A 22,150-nucleotide genomic window follows, 5' to 3' on the forward strand; every position below is an offset into this window, starting at 1 on the left:
CGAATAAACGGCATCGATATATGCTGGTCGATGTATTGATGTACAACCCTTGGATCGGCCCAGTGCCGATTGAGTGCCTCTCCCTACGCCGGCTTTCAGGGCGTGATTCGATAATTGCCACATGTAGGGTGGAGGGGGGTGAATTGGAATTGCCAATTGGAATTTCTTTACTTCACTTAACCACGGCCTCACACCTGGGGTACATCGTCTCACCCAGCCAATTACAGCGCTGCGATACAATTAATGCACTTAATTCACTTGATGCAGCTAATCTGGCTGTGACGGTCCCACCTGATGACGGAGACTTGTGTTGCCTCCGAAACGTCGTGATTTTTATTGTTTTATTTTAATTGCATTTTTTACCTACGTGACTTTACCGAAAGAACCAAGAGTATATAATGCAGTTAGCCAATCAACAAAGAGGAGGGAGGGGATCACACTAACCAATGGGGATTACTCGATCCATGGATCGATTGCCAATGGTATCGACGCAGCGATTAACCCGCAAATTATCGACTTTAAAGCTGGCTATCGGATCGACTGCGGGGAATCGATCCAAATTCCGTCGATTTGACGATCCACACGACCATGCATGGGCAAGGACGCGCCATGTGCCAGGCTAGGTGCACCTTGAGGCTCTCGCGTGAAGTGTGGAAGGGTCACGGGACAGACCCGGCTGACTGAGATGACCGGCAGAGGCCCCCATCAGCTGTACCTCCCTCCCCCCTCTCTCATAGTGTGCCAAGTCGCTGCGTGTTATCCTGCCGGCGCCTTAGAGCGCACGTGGAGCAGAGCGCAGAGCCGGAGTCATGCACGACGACGCGGTGAGTGAGATTCCGGGCCTCCGGGGCACATTCGCGAACTTCAGCAGTCGCGGCGATAGTAACAATAACAACAAGCAACAATAACAAGAGCAACACTAACAACAGCAACAATAACAGCGACGACTGCCACGTGTGCCCACTCCACTGATCCCTCCTCGTACGTGGACGACTGGGATCGAACGGCGCTGGGCCAGTTGTCAACTACCTCGCTTGGAATGCGAGGAGGTCGTGGGTTCGAACCTTGACGCCTGCTGTGTATTTGGATTCATACTCTTAGGTTTTTTCGGTAAAGTCACGTAGGTAAAAAAATATATAAATAATAATAGAAATAATATGTTACTTTTATTTTATTTCTATTATTTTCTTTTTATTATTTTGAATTGTGCCTGTTACGTAGGTAAAAATAAAGAAATAATAGAAATAAAATAATATAACACATTTTTTTTGAATTGTGCCTGTTTGTCACGTAGGTAAAAAAAATAGAAATAAAATAATAGTTTATTTCTTTTATTTTTTTTTACCTTACGTGACTTTACCGAGAAAACCTAAGAGTATGAATCCTTGCAGTCACGAAAGCTTCAAATCTAGAATGTGTATTTGGAGTTTGCGTGCCTCTCTCTCAGCCAAATGCTCATGCGTTCCAGGGTAATTGGCTGCGATGCATTTCCACGTGATGATTAGTCGCTTCGTTGAGCTGTCATTTGTGGCCAGGTCGCTTCTGAAAAAGTTCTGTATAGCTCAGTGGACATTTACCTGGTAAAATAACAAAAAAAGTTGAGTTTAGACACCGTTTGGTCTCATCCATACTGCGTTGTTCAACCATCACCCACCACACTGCAAAAAACAAATACAAAGATCCCCCCCGGATAGCCTCTCGCAGACTGTTGGGGCAAGTGCTGTTAGCGAGCACTTAATGAAGGCCGGCAAGGCACACGAGGGGGGTGTGTGGTCAGCCCCTCGCCCGACCGCCTTTGTCTTCCCAGTGATGTTTACACACCGCACCAGGTCTCAACAACGCAACCACCACTCACTCGCCCCACTGCTTGCAGATTGTAGATTTCCGTTCAGTCGTCTCTTTTCCAAAGTTTATGTAACCGTCCTCAATTCAAGACACGTGTTAATTGTTTTCTATGTAACTTGAAATGTGTTTGTTATTGTCCCGGCAACCGTGTGTAATTCTGTTCAAACGCAGCAAATGCAGACCTGTCAACCCCTAATTGTTATCAGTGACTACCCTATTGCAGACCAATTCAGACCTTATTGGTCATTAAAAATATCAACGTTCATCCTACAACGTCCCATCATCACAAGGGATTAACACAAGCAAATAGCCAAAAAATGTGCCCGTATTGAAACGGCTGTACGCCGTATGGACCTGAAAACTCAAATTCCCTGTACAAGAATACGGGCAGACCGTACGGGCTGACAGGAATGCGATATAATTTGGATTTATCTGAATCGTAAAGGCAACCGCCGCATCTGAAGATGTAAACAAAAATTGGACGTACGAGGGAATATACGGCCTATTTATAAGCTATATAATTTTTAAAATTCGAGAGTTAAGTCATGGACAGAGAGAGAGGAAGTATTGATGCTGGACTTGAACAGGGAGGGATGGGTATGAAAGATATGAATAGGTTTTTTCCCTTTCTGGCAATAAAACAGGTGTTCAGATGTTCAAACACCAAATATAAACCTTTTGCAAGGCATCAAGTCTGCATTAACCACACATAATTGTGACAAAATATGCAAAAAAACATGCCCTGATAATATATGCATTGTCTTTGAAACGTATTGGCTTAGGGTCCCATGGGGATAGGGAGTTGACAGGACAGATGGAGGGAGGGAGCAGATTTCTGAACTCGGGGGGGGGGGGGGGCAGAATTATAACCTCAGGGGGCAGAAGTCTAAACTCGGGGGGGCAAATCGTTAATATTAATTGTGCCGAGTCGGCTTCAACGCTCGGACCCCGCACGGTGTTTGTGGCTGCAGAATTCGTACACGGAGTGCTGCGTCGTGTGTCAGGACGTGAACTGGGGCATCACGGACGAGAGGAGCTTCTACTGCAAGTCGTGCAACACCGTGGCGGACGTAAGCGGGGCCGACAGCGCCGCGTCTCCTCGCCCGTGCTCACTTGGCTACAGAATCAGAATATTTATACTGGAGGAATCCGATGAGCTGTAAAGCTCTTTTTCACAGATGTCCAGTAGGTGCACGGGGTAAGAACGTTACAACAACAAATAATAGAAAAAACATGATCGTGCAAAGTACAAGAAAGGTCAACAAATCACCCACAAACATGCAAATAAAACTGAACCATCCCCATTCTATGAGGCAAAGACGACTGAGGTATTAACTTATTTTTCAGACGCTACCTGGCCACAAATGATAGCTGAACAAAGTGGCTTATGATTTGGACATTTATAGCAGCAAAATAAAATATAAAAAAATACTTATTTAAAAAAACACGCTTTAATGAAATGTACCGTATGATACTCTTAGGTTTTTTTAGGTAAAGTCACGTAGGTAAAAATACAAAAATAACTCTATTAAATCACTTGTGATTCACTAGTTATTTTCATTTATTATTTTATTATTATTATTTTACCTATGTGACTTTACCGGAAAAAAACCTAAGAGTATGAATCCTTGCAGTCACGAAAGCTTAAAATCTAGAATGTACCGTACGAGTAAAGGCAGAACTCCACGACTCCAGGAAGTGGTTCCCCGAAGCTTGCCATAACGTCAGGGACCGTGATGATTTACAGCCAACGTGAGTTGAGCGTGGACAATTGTACCCGTAAAAAGATTGTTTAAAAATATTATTTTTTAATGATAGAATATAGTGTTGTCATCAGTATGACATACCTATACCAAGTTTGCAGTCAATAGCACATTGGGAAGTGGGCAAAAATTTAGTTACAAGATTTGAGGATATGACAACAGAGTTAAATAAAAGCATGTAATAATCTAAATGATCTTAAATGCATGTGTAGACTCCCTACACCCGTGATCAGAATTAGAGCTGATAGCTGCAATAGCCGGGCACACCTGTGGTCATCGCTCAGGGGTCGGCAACCAAAATAACAAGAAGAGGATTCGGTAAGAAATTCAATATTTCAAGAGCCGCAATGCACATGAATACGAAACAGTGGTCCTGAATAAATAACGGCACGTCACCAAGCGGTGCTTAAAAATCCGCGTGCGTCTCCGGAGCCGAAGGTTGCCGACCCCTGTCATAGCTACACATGTAAGGACAGATGTGACCATTACATACAGCAATTACACGGCTGTCGAGGTGGCCAGGTGACGAAGAGGGCTGAGATGGCACCGTTGCGATTCCTCTAATTCAACTGTCGGAATAAGAAACGAAACACGAAAGAAGCAGAATTGAATCGTGACTAGGAATACGTGACAGTTCGTCCAATCTTGGGAGGTGTGAATTGTTGCTTTTCGAATTCAGTAATCACGCAACCTTCTCGACACGTGCGATCATGTGATCACAGTTGTGAGCAAGTCAAGTCAATTTTATTTTTGTTTACCAATGTCGCACCTTTCTGGCACAAATCTGCCACTCAAAGCGCCATCGCATTAACACTCGACGTAAAATTGCAAACAAGACAATATTTTTACATGCAGTTTCAGTGTAAGTTGTGGCTGTGAGTTGCTAAGTACATGGACGTTTGTGACTGTGAGCAGAAGGTGCTGGAATGCGATGACCCCAGTGCCTACTTTGACTCCTCGGCCAAAGTCATCACCATCAGCAAGGGCATCAGGGGAAAGGACAAATCTGGTACGAGTGTAGGCACATCTTGACACTGCTGCTGCTGCTGTCACAGTGTTTATTATGCGTGCTCAAGCTCCACACCACGCGCAAACCACAGCCCTGCCTCCGCTTTGTGTGCAGGGCGCAGCTACACGTGGTACACGTGCGAAGGCTTTCAAATGGTGCTGTGCATGCAGGCAGATGCCCTGCAAGCGTTGGGCGTAAATGCTCGCCTCAAGGTAAGGCAGCTCGGTGATGCAGTGGTAACACTTGTTGCTTCAGAGTGACAATGGTCTGGGTTCGATTCCCTTCTCTGGCACCTTTCTGTGTGGAGTGTGTATATTCGTTCTCCCCCTGTTCTCCATGTGTTTCTTTTGAGTTCTCCGGTTACCTACCATACCATATGTCTGTATGATTATGTGTGGGAAGTGTTTGTGTAGCGGTTAGCGTGCTGTGCTACAATCCTGGCCACCCGGGCTTGATTCCTGCTCAAGGCCAACATCAGTGATGATTGTCTAAACTAGTCCTATGCTGATTCAGCCTCAAATGAGTACCTGGTATGATGTGTAAATATCACCAGTTGGGAGAAAAAGGTGGCTGGGTCTGGTGCTGGCCACCCACCCCCTTGTGTGCTTGCGCACCTTCATAGGGGCTCTTTAACAGCATTTGCACCAACAATTTGTATAACTATCGCTAATGCACCAAGCCTGGCCAAGACCTATAGTGAATGACGGTTGCTGTCGTTGCAGGATGATCTTCTGCTGCACATGTGGAGGCGCTACCTGCAGTACACGGCCAGGGCATATGTGGAACCCGGGGAGAGTGAAGCCCCTGCTAAGCCCCCAATGACGGTATGATCGGCACAGCCCCGGCATTAGGCCCAGGCCTAAGAGGCGAGGCCAAAACTTCAAACAGGGCTTTAGACTGAAGGCCGTAGCCTACAATGGAAGGTTAGGCATAAACCTTAAGGGCTAAACCCGAAACTCAGGACCTAAGTCTAAGATGCAGGACACAAAAAAACACAAGGTTTAAACCCAAGATGCAAACATAATTCTGAGAATTTCTAAGCCTGAGAACTGAGTCTTGAAACAAATAGTTAAGTCTGTGGATTTGGCCTTTGTGTCTCCAACATGACCACACCAATCGTCCACCGAGCTATTGAGCCATTGCTTTTGTTTCACTAGTTTACATCTCGCACGTCTCTGTGTCCGCGTGCCTCAGAGCCCGGTGGATAGCGGCAGTGAACTGAGCGTGAACCCCATTGACCTGGAGATGACGAGCCTGAACTCCTTCTCCGCCTGGTCGTCCCAGAGCGACGCCACAAGTGGTGATGTCGGCAGCGGCCACTCCTCTGGTGAGTCTTTTGCCAACGCGCCGGCGCTGGAGAGGCTTTCACTCGCAGCGCTGGAGAGACGTAAAGGAAGACGGCCCAAAAAACCAAATGGCTCGCATACACGCACGTCTGTTGGGCAGGCACGTGACGATTTCACTCCCGCGTAGATGGTCACGACTGGTTATCACAATTCCGTTGGAGAATCGTTTCTTATTCGTCTAATTTTGACCATCCCGGTTTTTTTAATGTTTTTTTTTTGCCTCATTAGTCTTCAATGTCACAGCGAATATTTAATTGCCCGGCTTCAGCCTAAATATACGGCAACGGGTTTCCGCTTAATCGCATTCATAGCACATACCGCATTTGTGGATGTTTCCTCACAAATATAACATGCAAGAATGGGCCCCTATTGTGAATGTGGTGAAGTGCGATCTGTTAATCACATAGCCGACCACTGCCCATTATACTACGCTTACACTGGAGACACCAACGCGTATACATTAAACAACTCCTGATGCCATCGATTGGATTACCAGACTCAACGCACAGCTAAAACACTTTGCAAGTTGCTTCTCAAATGGCGTACGAATGAAAGGGATTAGCATAGAACTTCCGTAATTTACAGCGTATATGTATGGACCCTGCATTTCCCTGTTTTGAAATGAAAATACTTCAATATGAGATGACAAAATAAACAGTATTTGTTTCATTCTATCAATAAGCTATTGATTAATAAATATCTTATGTTGCTATATGTTCGTGCATTTACATATTTTTTTTATGGAAATGTGAATTACAAAAGCAACCTTTCCATCCCTCAAAGATAACACCATGGAAATTGTCGGTAAAGCCGGTATGTATCACTTAGTGGCGTATACTTTGACACCACACAGAAGCATATGCTATGCCGTAGCAAATCTGACGAGATTCAAGGTGATTTTGTTGTAGGCTCTTTGTAATTTAGTCTCGAGCTCGTGAAGATTGTATTTTTTTAAAAATACACTGAGTGAACCGCAATCCAGAAACAGCAGCAGCTGCCATTCGCCACGAAGTGGCAGTGACGTCACCAAAGCCCTTGTGCCAGGCTAGGTGTACTTTAAGTCCACGTGAAGTGTCAAAGGCTTCACTGGCATGAGGTCGTGGGGTCAGCCTGAGGTGTTTTGAACTAACCGGCTGGGATGACTGAACCGCGATAAACCCTCATTGACGCACGTATATATCCTGTTCGCACTACTGCTATTACACGAGGGCTTGACGCTATCGTCTGCCGAATTGTGCCATGAACGACGCTGCGCAGGCGATGAGTGCGAGACTAAGATGGGCTCGGTGGATGGAAAGCTGCTGTCCCACAGCGGCCGCGTGGAAGACCTTCACCTCTCCCTCTCGCTCGCCTTCTGCCACCTGGCCCTGATGTGGCTGCGCCAGCCGCCCACCCTGCTTGACCTGCTGAGGTGTGCATCACGTGACCGGGGATGACCTCACCGGGGGGGCCAAAATCTCACCCGGGCATCTCCCCAACTTTATAATCGATTCAAGGCCCTCAAAGCGCCACGGTGGCGAGATGTTAACTACTCCGCCTGGTATACAGGAGGTTGTGGGTTCGATCCCGACCCTGACGATGCCTGTATATTTGGAGTTTGCATGTTCTCCCTGTGGTCGCTTAAATTTTCTTCAAGTCCTCCGATTTTCCCTCCACATTGAGAAACATGCGTTCAGAGTATTTGGCTGCTATTCCACGTGACAAGCCACTTTGTTGAGCTATCATTTGTGGGCCGTTCACTTCTGAAAAGGAGCTATATAGCTCAGTGGGCCTTACCTGGTAAAATAAAATAAAAATGTACAATGTCTATTCTGGAGCCACACAATCCTCACCCAAGTCTACTTAAAGTTCCACAGCAGCTGTCACAGTCTTACCCCAGGCCCTTAAAATTCAGCCCAGCGTGGTGTTGACCACCTACCCTCTGTGCCGGCCTTCACAGGTGCTCGTGAGCAGCACTTGCCCCAGCAGCCCGTTAGGCTCTATGGGGGATTTTTGTCTCCGTGTGTGTGCGCAGGCTCGTGAGGTGTGGCACTGTGCCCTACGCCAGCGCCTTTGAGAGCTTCCCCGAGGAGATGAAGATCTATGGTCATGATACTCGTTTCTTCAGACCGACTGTAAGACTTGGCATGGCGAGCCCTCCCTGGGGCGGCGAGCGTGCGGTCGCCTCTTTCCCATCGTCAGATCTTAAACATACGGGGCATTGAGCCGCGATTCAAAATTCATGATTCCCACTACAAAAAAATTCTAGATTTGAAGCTTTCGTGACTGCAAGGATTCATACTCTTAGGTTTTTTCGGTAAAGTCAAGTCGGTAAAGTCAAGTGAGCTAGCTGTGACGGTCCCACCTGATGACGGAGACTTGTGTTGCCTCCAAAACGTCGTGGTTTATAATTTTATTTCTATTATTATTTCTATTATTTCATTTTTATTATTTATTTTTACCTACGTGACTTTACCGACAAAACCTAAGAGTACAAAAAAAAACTCGCCCGGGTGATTTTCTGCTCGATTGAGTGCTGAGGCTTGCGGGCGGCGCGGCACCTCGCCCAGCGCTGGACGCGACGTTTCGCGTTACGACCCCTAGGCGGCAGTGAGGTGCCAGCAACCGCAGCCTTCGTGTTGCCGAGTATGCGCCACGCGGCGAGCTTGCCCCTCTTTGGCCGCCCCTCTCTGGTCGCGGTGGTCATAGCGACGGGGCTGTTTGCGTTGGTGGGGTGGGGTGGGCGACAAAAGTTTGGACACGTTGGGTGCGTGTTTGGTGGTCGCACGCGCAGCAGCCTCACAATGGTGTTTTGGCGCGATTGTGTTTGGAGGGAAAAGCCCGCACTGTCGTTGAGAGTTGAGACATGAAGCTGACAGCAGCAGCAGCAGCAACAGCGCAAATAGACTCGGCACAATGTAGGCGTGGGGTTCTTAACGCGTGATTCATTGGCCTTGTGTCAGCATTCGGGACGTAAACACTTCATCTCGCCTCGAGTTTGCGTATTTTCTTTACAGTTCAGGTTTCCCTTGCCAAAGATTGTGTGTGTGTGGCATTGTGTTGCCTCGTGGTTTAAATGGTGGCTGTCTACCTACCTACCTACCCACTGCCTAACATGCATACATCTCAACACTGCCTGGCTCCCAACCCACATAACTACCTTATTACCTACTTAACGATCCCCTTTCCATGTATTCCCTGTTCCCATGTCACCCTGTCCCCTGGTCCTCATGTCCACCTGTCCCTGTATCCCTGTGAGTAGTGGTTGCCCCGCTACCGACTAGTCCTGCGCGAGTCTCAGCTCCTCGCTGAGTTCCTCGAGCTGCCGTGCTTCCCCGAGGTGACGGAGCGAAGCATCGTGCACCCACATGCGCTCGTCGCGAGCTTCCTACATCGCCTCTGCCTTCCCGGTACCACGACCATAGCAATCACAACAATGACCACAACAATGACCACAACAATGACCACAACAATGACCACAACAACCACAGTGGTCACACATCCACATGCGCTCACAGCGAGCTTCCTGCACCACCTAGACCTGCACGGTACTACCACCATAACAATCACAACAATGACCACAACACCAACCACAACAACCACAGTGTTCAGGCACCCACACGTGCTCACAGCGAGCTTCCTGCACCGCCTCAGCCTGCCCGGTACCAAGAGACGGGCGTAGACCAGGCTCGTTATTTCTCTACTGACCGATGGGACGACGACATTTTGAACTGTTTTGCAGTTTGCGGCCTAAACAACAATACTCTTTGGAGGCAACACAAGCTTCCGTCTTCAGGTGGCACCGTCACAGCAAAATTGCCTGAAGACGGAAGCTTGTGTTGCCTCCTCTTAGAAGACGGAAGCTTGTGTTGCCTCTGAAACGTCGTGATTTAATTTATTTTTATTTTATTTTTTTCCTATGTGACTTTACCGAAAAACCAAAGAGTATGGACCCTTGCAGTCACGAAAACTTCAAATCTAGAATTAAACAACAATACTTCCGTACGATCATGCTTTTTCGCGCTGGTGGCTGAGACAAGGCTGAGTGCATCGTACATGTGATGTGGTGGTCATGTGACACGCGTGCAGTGCATGAGGGGGGAGTTGTGCCTTCCTGCTGTTTGTGAGCAACTACACCTTTGCGTGTTCTCGAATCTAATTTGTTAAAAATGTATTCCTAAACTCATGATACGGAGATTTAATCGTGCGTTTGAGAATCGACTAATGACCGTTTATGCAAATGTTATGAATAGCATATGTCATTGTTACACTTTAGCTAATGAAGCGAAATAATCTTTATAAAACAAACATCAAAACAATCCAATCATTATTTTTTTTTATAATTGATTCACAATTCCGAATCGTGACAATTCATAGAATTGCTGACGGAGGAGGAGAAGTAAATTGTAGCATGCCTACCACGTGGTCAAACGTAACCCTTGGGCACAGCATATGCACGTGTGCACCACACATCCCCTCGTGATCCATGCGCATACAATTCTTCAGCCACACTACCTTCTCAGAGTGCATTTTCAGCAGCAGTGGTTCAACACAAGGAAACTCTGTGTTGGTGAATGGCTCGATGTTTAGATGCACAATTTCAGAAGTATTGCTTGTATTGAACCAGTGTTGCTGATATTATCCATTCCCACAAGCCCATGCTGGCTGATGATGGAATGTACAATAGACTTTTTTTTTAAATATGTGGTGGCACGAATATATATGGAGGCGAATTTCCTGCTCATCGATATTGTTGCTCGTGCGTGAAGGCGGTGGCATGTGTCCGCTTACCCCTGCTGTGCTCCCCTGCAGACTCGCTGCTGCCCTGGTGCTGCTGGGTGATGGCCTTGCCACAGTTGCTCATTCCCTCTCGGCTGACCTTTGACCCCACGGCGCGACGCTGGGAGACGCTGCGGCTGGAGCTGGTGGCGGTGGCGAGTATCCTGGTGGCGCTCAAGCTGCTGTTGGTGCTCGACGACTGCACGGAGTGGTGCGTCCTGCCGCCTTTATTCATCGGCACTAGCATCTGTAAAACATGGCTCTTTTTCAAATAATTTTTTACGTTCCTTCAGCCCACGCCCCCGATAATAAGATGTTATCTTCCTCGCCAGGTATGCAGGAGGTTGCGAGTTCGATCCCGACCCTGACGATGCCTGTATATTTTGAGTTTGTGTGTTCTCCTCGTGGTCTCGTGGATTTTTCTCCGGGTCCTCTGATTTTTCCCCTCCGCATTTAGAAACATGCGTTTGGGGTATTTGGCTGCTATAAATTTCCTCTTAAGGCATTTTGTTTAGCTATCATTTGTGACCAGGTCGCTTCTGAAAAATAACTAATAGCTCTTGGCTTGACCTGGTAAAATACAAATTGTTTAGTTTAGCAATCTAATCTCACCTGTGCTATTGGCACAATGTCATGAGATGTAGTGCACATTCAGAATTCTCGTAGAGCCGTGATGCATCACCCCTGTGTGTTACAAGAGCAGCTCGTGGAAGCTAATGTCGCAGAACTACCTCTGAGAACCCTTCAAGTCACGTCGTATCCACGCGAGGTGCACGGCACTTTTCCACGTGCAATTTCTTGGGCTGACGAGCCAAACATCGCTTTGATTCTCGGATCTGGAAATTTGAAGAAGGAAAAAAATCTTCATTGTCTTTTTTGTGCAGTCATTGCTGACCGGGCGAAGGCCATTAACTGACTACTTTGGTAATAGCGGCTTCCCAGATTATAACCCATGATGATCTCATCGGTGCCTATCAGGTCTGTGTTCTAAACCTCGAGCCCACACAACCATCTCCGCTAGTCCTAACCGTGAATGTGCAAACTGACACTTGCACTAACCCTACCCCTGATATGAAACATTAACAGTGACCCTAGGCCGAACGCCCAACACTAACCGTCACCCTCACGCTCTGGTGTTTTTGTGTGGGGGCTGACGCTTTGTGCTTTCAACCAGGAAAATATCGAGAGCCGTGAGAAAGCTCCCTGCCAAGCCAGGAGGTACGTGGAAGTTTCCTGGGGTCATGGGTTCAGGGCATGCATACAACATTTTTATACAACCCCCTTGTAAATCCATGGCTGGATGAATGCTTTCCCATGCCGTGTTGGTTGTGGACATTGTTTTTAATAATTCTGATATAATTTGCATGTCGTCTGTGAAAAATGTGGCTGCTCCCTCGTTTTGGAATGCCCATCACAATATATTTGGGAATTCAATCGTTGCCGGCCGTGAGAAACCTCCGTTTGCTCCGAGAACTCAGGTTCCTTCACAGATGTAGTTATAATAAATCCGCAGAGAAGCGTGAGCCCAAGTCTGTGTGGATTACACGTAGAGTTCTCGGTTATTGATTGTGTTTGCTTTCCTAAATTAAATGTATTCATTTATTTTTTGTCCATAAAATGTTTTGTTTTCTTTACATTTACAACTGGTTCTCTATTCCCGTAACATGTACAGCCGGTACTTACTGTTTATATTGTGACCATTGTCGCTGTGATTGTAACTAAGAGCTGTGTACTGTACAACATCTGTACAGTCGCAGGACGCCCTTTAAATAAAGCCTAGCAGCTCATCGGGCCCTTGCTGCTGACAAATAAAACCTGCAATCTGATTCACTTAAGTCATTGCGTGCGTGAGAGTCGAGCGTAATCGGCGAGCCCAAGGCTTGCTTCTGTCGTTGCTGCACAGAGCCGTGGTTTTGCTTCGACGATTGGTGCCGCGCGGCGACAGCTCTCGCCAGCCGAGAGCGCGACGCCGAGGCCCGTGTCAGCTCCGGGTGAGGTCACGTGATGTCGCGACGGCCAACCGCACCCGCGGCCCACGCTGCCTCGCTGGCATGCTTGCCCCTCTGCTTCTTCGTGTCTGGAAACGTGCTGCTACTCTGCATCCAGAAAGAAGCGTGCTGGTCCTCTGCATCCGGAAACGTGCTACTTCTCTCTTCTCTGCTTCTCTGTGTCCAGAAGCGTGCTCATTCTCTCCGTCTCTTTATCCAGAAGCGTGCTGCTCCTCTGCTTTTCCGCATCGTTGCATCTATAAAAATGCTGCTTGGATGTTTGTATGCATCCGGAAGGGTGCTGCTTCTCTACTACCGTGCATCTTTACATGCCTTCCTTCCAGTCTGGGTGCGGCGTGAGACTAAACAGTCAAACTTGTACCTGTGAAACGCTTGTGCGATGGCATCTCGTGATGCAGACAGGTAGACTTGTTGCTAGACGGTACGAATGGAAGTGCTGTTGGGACCATGCCCCTTGCTTCGTTTTACAATTAGCCAGCTTTGGTCATATTAACCGCCGTTTATAGAGTTCATCCTGCAGACTTGTTAAACGTTGTACGAATCGAAGGCTTTCCTATACTGCTCAGCATTGCAACCGGCCTTCGATATTTGTTTTATCCAAATGTGTTCCGTATTTTATTCGCTTCGCAGTTCTCCCTTGAAAAATAGACTCGGCCTCATTTTGCTGTTGCCTGTAATTGCATTGCAAGTCGAGGGACGTCTGCATCGGGGTTAATGTGTCCGTGTGTTGTTGTCGTTTTTTAGGCGGTCCTGGGTGCAAAGCCGTACGTTCTACTACAGCTCCCGCAGCTACCACTGCATGTGCGCCAAAAGGCAGAGTGAGTCACTTAGTAGCAGCAACAGCAAGTCATCACCATACTCCTGAGCCAATTGTAGATATTCCATATTCCTATGGCAGGGGCGAGTTTATCCAGAAGACAACTACCATTGACTTCTTCCCCACAACAGAGTTGTCTTCTGTTTATCGGTTCCAGCAGGGACAATGGGCTGCGTCAACCTCGAAACAGGATCTGAACTCGCAACCTTCCGATTGCGGGCCACTCGCTTTACCACGGAGCCACCTGGCCAGATAATAACAAGTAACCATTTACAGTCGTGTGTCAATCCACTGCTGGATGAGGGGCTACCGACGCAATGCCTGTCATGACCATGCTTCTCCTTGCCGGTCAAGGCATATTGGTGAAAATGGTGCCCAGAACAGGTTTAGATGTAACTCACCAATGATGTGAACCGGGTGACAACTCCCGGCCCAGTAGTGCTGCGGTCAGGGCACTTGACGATGTGCAGTGCATTGTGGGATTACCGGCCCGCCCCCCCCCCACCCCCCACCCCGGCACAGAGTTGGCGCTGGACCTGGAGCACCAGGTGCGGCGCTCGCTGGCCGGAGTGGAGCAGCAGGAGGCGCCGGGGCCTGGCGCTGACTCGGCGTCGCGTTTTTACGGCCACGCCGTCGTTGGCGTGATGGACAAACGCCTCAAGAGATGCGTTGTGAGCAGCGGACGCTACTGGAGCACGCCCCGCCAGCCTGGGAAACATGGGTACGTGGGGGAACTTCGGACACGGGAAGTGGCGCTGTGGAGCCATGGACCCCCAACTTGCCAGGCCCAGGAGGAAAAATAGCCCACAGCCCATTGTCATGGGCGGGCAGGGGTTGGCAACTTGCAGCTCTGGAGCCGAATGCGGCTCTTTAAGGACTGCTTCGTGACATTATATATTAAGGATCCACCGCATCATATTCACATTGCGGCTCTTGACATATTGAGTTTTTTTTACCGTATTCGAATAAAATGGCTCCTGTTATTTTGTTTGCCGATCCCTGGTCATGGGTGAGGACATGGCCCAGCGGTAGCGCGTTCGCTGCTTGTTGCAGAGGTTCGTGGTTGGCATCCTGTTAGTCGCCCTGGTTATTACTGCGGGCGTATTAACAGTAATATTCTGCGTGCCGCCTGCTTCAAAGTTGATATTAAAGATCCTGTGATGTCACTCTTAAGAGTAGGCTATTGTGTACCGGTGTCAATGTCCATATTTTCCAAATTCGAAAACATTTCCCAACCCATCTATGCAGTAGATGCCAGTTCTCCCTCCCACCCACCCACCCACCCCTGTGGGATGGAGGTGCCGCCCATGCTGTGGCAACAACCCACTCGCCCGTGGGCATCACTTAACATTTGACCCCTTCTCAGCTAATTCCCAGCGCCGGTATTGCTGGCAGAGCAAATCTCGTCCTAACAGTTGGCCGATTATCCATCCTTATCCATCCTTATCCGTGTCGCCGATTGATCCGTGCCAAGTCGCGTTGTGAGCAGGAAGGTTTCTGCTGTCATCCGAGTGATTTGACAGTGGCGGAAAATTTGGGCGATCATCCGCGTTTATCTGTGCTTCGCCGCCCGTATAAAAGGGAGTGGTTTGCGAGAGGAAACACGAATAATAGGATAGACCCCGAGGGTGCCATCGACCCCACAACCAGGTCGCCTGCCACTCGCATTGCATTCCAACCTGAATTAATACCAGCACCTTCGTGAGCAGCATCGAAGCAGCTTGTTTAGTGACGTCTTCTGCAGTGTTTGCTCAGCCTGCGTTGTGCTTGCAGGCTCATGCCCGTGTACTGTCCATGTGTAGGATGTGCCCCAACCATTATTATAGCGCTTGCTTACCTAGGAAAGCCTCACAGAGACTCAAGACTCCAGGAGGATTCTGCCAAGCTTTCATATTTGGGGGTGACAATTTATCGTTATGTAATTCCAGTTGAGTCATTTGTGGGTAATTGTTCAGCATTGGAATGTCTTTGCCAATGCCAGTTGCATTGTGTGTGGGTTTTTAAGTTATTCGGGCAAAGCAGAGAACCCGGAGGAAACTCGTGGAGGACATGGGGAGAACATACAAACTCGAAACAGAAAGGCCCCCCAAATCGGGACTCGAACCCAGGCCCATCTTGCTGTCAGACGATGTCGCCTTCGCTTCTGTAAGGGGGGAACAGGTTATGATTTCCCCCATCAGCAGCACATTTGCATTGAGGACATTGCTTTGGCACTTGGTTTGGAACATCTGAAGTTTTTGATGCATGATGCTCACTTCTGGCTGTCGCCCCCCCCTCTCGACGTGTGTGACCCCCCAGGCTTCCCCACAGCTTCCGCTTTGTGCTGGAGGTGACGGCATCGATGCTGGGGGCCGAGCAGAGCGACCTCCTCGGCGCGGTGCGCTCTATCGAGAAGAAGTTGCTGCCGGCCGTGCGCGCGCTGCCCAGGCAGCGCTAGTGGCCAAATTATTAAACACTCTATGAACTTTTTATTTTATCAGGTGAGGCCCACTAAGTTATGTCGCTCTTTTTCAGAAGTGACCTGGCCACAAATGATAGCTCAATGAAGTGGCTTATCATGTGGACATTTAAAGCAGCCAAGGACTCTAAACGCACATTCGAAATGTGGAGTGAAAAACCGGAGCACCTGGAGAAAGATTCCACGTGACCACGGGGAGAGAGACATGCAACAAATATGCAGGCATCGTCAGGGGTTGGGATCGAACCCACGACCTCCTGCATACCAGACGAGCTAGTTAACACCAAAACTTGCCCCCCACTTCCCACCGTTCGTCGTCCTTTCCATGTGACATCTCGCAAGTATATTCCGGCTGCAACATCGGCATCGAGGAAGAGAACGCGTCCGAGGGGGGCATCTCCGACCGTGGAGATGGACCAATGAGCTCAGTTCGTGTGCAAAGTGCTAGGTAAATGTGTTATTAGCGCAGGATACTGAGAGGTGGCAACAGCCTGGAAAGAGGCCTTCGTCCAGCAGTGGATTAAGCATGGCTGATGATGATAAGGTGTTCTGGCAGTGAGCAGTCGACCACCTTGTTTCAGAGAATGAGCCCGGAAGATAACATCAGAACTACTTCCTCAGGTTCGTCAGCAGCCTCTCATCCACACGAGGGGGCATGCATGCCTTTTTATGTTCCCTGCAAAGAGTGTTGCAAGGTCATAAAACATTTCATTTTTAGATCTTGAAGGTGCAGCGTTAAGTTATTCTTGCGTGGAATTGTTGGTGACTGGGCTTGAGATCCACGATTGCGCTACACTTGAGAACCCGGCCTAATCGCGGGCGGGTGAAATGCCAACTCTTGGTGTCTCCAACACAGCCATTCTGACCCCCTCAGCTGCCCGGCCTCCAAACACCCACCTCCTGTTTATCGTTTCAAACACGTCAGCGTCGTTTCCTGCTTATACGAGCGTGTGGTGGTACTTAAACTAAACTATAAACTAAAACTTGTATTTTAACAGGTGAAGCTCACAGCTATGAAGCTCTTTTTCATAAGCGAACCTGGACACAAATTATAGCAAAAAGAAGTGGCTTATGTGGAAACGTATAGCAGCAAAAATAGTCTAAATGCATGTTTCTAAATGTGGAGGGAAAACCCGGAGATGAAGCCACACGACTACAGGGAGAACATTAAAACTCCAAATATATAAGCGTCGCGGTCGAAATCTAACCGAAGACCTCCTGCACCCCAGGGGAGGAAGATCACATCTCGCCACCGCAGCCCTGAACCAGTGGTGTAAATTCCACATTCCTACAGCAGAGGCAGGTCTAATTCATAGCCACTTCACTTGCCACAACGTGGTACAGATTGTATTAATCCCGTACGGATGATGGGTCAATCTCAGACCAGGATTTGTACTCGCAGCCTTCTGCTTAACTCGACATCTTGCTCACTGCTCCTATATCCGTTGGCTGCCCAAAGCCAAGGAGTGGAAATTCCACGTTCCCTCGACGAGAAGCATGTCTACCATAAAGAGACCCGAGCAGTGTGCAGCTCACGCAGGATTGCATTTCTCTTTGAATGCGCCTGGCCTCCACTAGGTTAACTCAGCCCCGAATGGGTACCCCATACAAAGTGGTGACGGTGGGGTTTGTCTGCTGCTGGCACCACCACCTTGTGTGCAAAGCCGGCCTAATATGTGCTCGCTAACAGCACTTTCTCCTGCCGTCTGTATAAGGTTCTCTGTGTGTGTATGCTTGTGTGCACAAGCATTCATGTATACATACATACAGTGTACATTTAGAACCACAAAACCTTTTTTTTGCTCCTTTGAAAGATGCCACACCCCTATTCATCAGTGCAACGTTTCAAAGTAAATAACCCCTTGTCTGTGTAGCCGCACTCGCTTGGGAACAAATACTAATACTGTACAGTAATTTGGAATGTACCATTGCTGCGCAGTCGTCGTCGTCGAGCATTCAGGAGGCTGGGGTTGGTACTCCCCGGCCTGCAAGGTTGTCTCGCGAGTGGCTTGCTGAACTTATCTTTGTGCAGCTATGCGAGTTATTCTCCCTCTTATCCATCACGAGGTGCGGTTTCCTCGTTCGCACGTAAAAGATTAAAAAAAATTGGCCAAACGTCTCGAGAACGACTCATCGGAAAAAGAGCGCCTTGAGACTGGCCTGAGGATACGCTTGGTTAAATCAGACTAATCTCCGAGGCACTGGTCCCCCTTTTTACTGGGCAGTGTTGTTAATGGCAATATATTTTGTTTCCAGCTGGCAAGATGCCTGCCTTGTCCTTGCATGGAAAAAAGTAATCTCTTGCGCAAAACAAGTCGTTAACCAACAAGACATTTTAATTAAACGGAAAACTTAAAATGGTGATGTTATGGGTGCGAGGGGATTTGTAGTGTTTTGAAGTTGGTTAGCTCGATGCCCGTGTCACAAGTAGATCTCCCTTGGGCACTACAGACTAAAGTGGTGACCTCCAAACTCCAAGTCGACCTATGCCCTCGGTGCTGTGAAGAAGGGCCATTGTCCTTCTTGTCAGTCTGTTATATATTTCGTGTTAAGGCAGTGATAATGACATGTGGAAAGTTTACTTCGTTTCCCATGTGCCAGGTCTCCTTTGCAAGAGACTTTCGGTCTCATTGGGCTTTTAACTGGTTACACAGTCGGGGTGTAAAGACGCATCAATGATTCGATTAATACCCATTCACAATATTCGCATTGTGTGTGTAATGATCAATGTTTTTCTAACTCGGTGCTGTATGTAGTAGGTTCCCGTGGCAGATACCATAACTAGTGACCACTGCATTCACCAGTGTTAAAATAGAATTGATTATTGAATCAAATTGCTAGCCTGAATTGCAAAAATCGTCGGGGTGTTGATTATCACACTTGTACTTGAAAACAATCTCATCCCTGTATTCCTAAAAGGTCTAAGATCAACCAGTGTAGTTTGAACTTCTCCCGGTCAATCGAGCTGCACAGAGACCATGTTTCAGCACGGGTCGCGTCCATGCACATATTTTACGAACGTGACAGCGACAACAAGTAGCCATCGTTCATTCCCTTTGTTTTTATTTGGATAGTTTAACAAACGCGCATGTCAATAGTGCAAGTGGTTATGTACAACAACAAAAAGAGAGAAACCCCGTCCGTATGATTTTACAGACACAAAAACCCCAAGGCAGTAGGGCATTGACTTAGTGAGCACATACACACACCCTCCCCGCAGTGCTGTTTTCAAAATACGGTTTGTGCTTGGAGACCGATTTGTCACTATCGCCACTGCCAACCAGAACAACAAGTGTTTTCATAGGGATCACATCGCACGGCTAGAGGCTTTAACATTGTTTTGGGTGCATGTGTGTGGCTAATCCGCCGTTGCCTAAGTCACTAAAATTCCCACTGTCATGTTTATTTATTTATATCAAAAGTCTTGACAAAGGAGCCCAGTTTTCGCTTGATTTTGGAGAAATCAAAGTTGCCGTGTGCGTGTATACTCCATAGCTGTCGGAATAAAAGTGTTTTTTTATGGTAGTAAACGAATGTGGCAACGGTTCCTGTATCAACCTAAAACGTGTGCTGGCTTTGGTGCGAAGGTTTATATAATACGACGAAGAGCAAAGGCCAGTTTCATGACCAATGTGAAAATAACGGTGGCGATTTATTTACCCGTGAAAACAGCCTCCACAGTCTCGAGACTTTCGGTCGGGCTGGTTCCATTGAAGTGTGCCACGTGGGAGAGAAACCCATGCGTACTGCTGCAGAGTAACGCTCAACACTGCCTTCTGGCCAGACCTTCGATTGTGGCACGGTTGGCTACGTGCGGTGCGAAAGAAGTTCCATTTGGAAAGCCACGGTGGTCGCCCGTCCAAGTGCTGATTATGCTCATTGCTGCTTCGCTTCCCAAGAGTTGGCTGGGTTCACATTGAATTGGTCGTCTAAAATGCGACTGCAAAACTTGAGACTAGCATTCAGTAGATACTCATTTCAGTATTTTACATTACCGTTTGGATGTGATTGGACCTCGTTGCTGAAAATCAGCTCTGATTTAGACTGGAGGAGGAATCTGATGAGCTATTAAGCTCTTTGTCACATCTCCAGTCGCGGATGTTTGACGCTGCCTCCCGGGTGCTGAGCATCTCGTGCCGTGTGAATTGTCATTAACGCGGAGATTCGATTTCGTTAATCGAAGAGTGTCCATAAATTGCCAATAGTTTAGAAATCCACTTGGAGATATGCGCTTCTAAATACAAGTTGAAAACCAATTCCTTTTGAACAGCTTTTTGCGTTCAGTTTGGCGTCCTTCCTCCGCACCTGGCTACGTACCTGGCTACGTACGGTGCGAAAGAAGTTATTCAAAGTATTTTACTGCAGATCATCTCGGTGCAACCTACTGCCCCCAGATCTGTTGCTGTCAAGGGGTCGTCAAGACCCATAGGGGGTGCTACATGGGTGTGCGTGTTACGGGTTTTCGTGCAAGTAGCAGTCTTGTTTACACTTTGTGTATATAGTGTGTGCCGTATATCATTATTTATCCAGCGAGGCCTCCCAGAGTCTCCAGACTATTTCAGGAGAATTACGCATTGGGGTGTTACAATTTAACACGTATGGGTATTGCACCGAGCTACTTAGCACAGAGTTCATGGTTTGATTCCCACTCCAATTGCCTGATAATTCCATTACCAAAGTGCGCCCTTCGCTGTAGAATAAGAGATTGTGAAAAAATGTCGCGATTCGGAGAAACGTTCTGCTGCTCTCCCAGCGAATGAATGAATGTTGCACTGAGGCCACGTTTTTATTCAACAATGGATTCGTTGTTTTAGTGCTTATTGGGATCATGTTAACCGATTGTGTGCGATGCTGTACATGTATCTAAATTGAACATTTGAACTCCCGCAATTTGGTGTTTTGAGCCTGAGAATCTATATTCAACGAATCGAGGCATCAATTCTGCCATAGTCATGGCCCAAATCCCACGAGCGTTCATAACCAAAACGTGAATTCATGTCGAGTGCATCGAGGTGTTTTGGGTGAGATCGCGTAAATATCGTTAAAAACGCCACCACCCGATACAGCCAATTGGTAAAGTTTGTCACATAAACAAAACATGCCAATTCGTTACTAGTACAGCACATCGGTGTGTTGGAGAGTAAACCCACAACATTTACAATCCTGTCGAGTGGCCCTCGCCGTGAGAATGTGGAATTTACATCACTGGCTCAGCTCTGACAAATTAGATGACAAATGCTCAATCCTGGTTTCAACAGGGAGGCATTTTATCCACATTATGGCCAGGAGGTGGCGGTGCAACAATGGATTATTGCAGTAATCTGAAGAACCTTGGCCCATATCCCCTCGTACATGTGTGGTGTTCTCCACATGTTCCAAATACATTCCAAAATATTCATGAACGGAATTGACCAAACATCTCAACGCAGCACCCTCACGAGACTCGTATGCTTTGTAATCTCAACTTTGGGTGTTGTTTTTATTTAATACTTACCCCTTGCATCACCCCATTCGCCCTCATTTGAAGGTCACGTGTTGCACGATTGTTTTATAGCTGTCGATAGTAAAACATGTATTATTGAGAGTCATGTTTTCGCCATTATTAATTTTATAAACTTTTTTTTTTACACTTCAATTGTTACAGGTCTTTTTTGAAATCGAACGTCGATACCCGAAGCGGTTCTCTCGCTGCTCACCTGGTAAAATAGACGACAGTCCATTCAATGTACAGCAAAGGCTCTCACGTTACAAATCCGCCACCACTGGCGTTACAGTAGTAACACATTCAGGGAACATGCAATTACATAACAGCATCTGCTCACAAGCTTGCTAAGGCAAGGATAAGCACGTGGTGGGCATTCCACGTTTCTGCGACGGACCTCGAGTTTAAACCTTCAAAACTGTTTCAGATTTGAAGCTTTCGTGACTGCAAGGATTCGTACTCTTAGGTTTTTTCGGTAAAGTTACGTAGGTAAAAAAATAAATTAAAATTAATAAAATGTTACTTATTTTACTTTTATTATTTTACTTTTATTAATTTTAATTTTTACCTACGTGACTTTACCGAAAAAACCTAAGAGTATACTTCAAAACTGTGCAACAGCCACCGTTTCCCCACACAAAACGGTGAAAGTTCCACGTTCTG

The 22,150-nt window shown here is 47.4% G+C and overlaps 1 protein-coding gene across 1 annotated transcript; it reads left to right on the forward strand.

Annotated features, from left to right (window-relative positions):
- The first annotated feature begins 524 nt into the window (after window positions 1–524).
- Window positions 525–21,634, forward strand: TAF1B (TATA-box binding protein associated factor, RNA polymerase I subunit B). Its single transcript, XM_078611945.1, has 15 exons — window positions 525–824; window positions 2,817–2,915; window positions 4,524–4,617; window positions 4,732–4,829; window positions 5,340–5,441; window positions 5,812–5,944; window positions 7,221–7,374; window positions 7,978–8,077; window positions 9,205–9,352; window positions 10,755–10,932; window positions 11,896–11,939; window positions 12,625–12,712; window positions 13,475–13,548; window positions 14,070–14,268; window positions 15,846–21,634. The coding sequence occupies exons 1-15, from the start codon at window positions 810–812 to the stop codon at window positions 15,982–15,984; spliced, it is 1,665 nt and encodes a 554-aa protein (XP_078468071.1). The 5' UTR covers window positions 525–809; the 3' UTR covers window positions 15,985–21,634.
- Window positions 21,635–22,150: the final 516 nt, after the last annotated feature.

The sequence above is a fragment of the Lampetra planeri genome, chromosome 2, assembly GCF_965212315.1.
Source record: "Lampetra planeri chromosome 2, kcLamPlan1.2.h2, whole genome shotgun sequence".
Classification (NCBI taxonomy): Eukaryota; Metazoa; Chordata; class Hyperoartia; order Petromyzontiformes; family Petromyzontidae; genus Lampetra; species Lampetra planeri.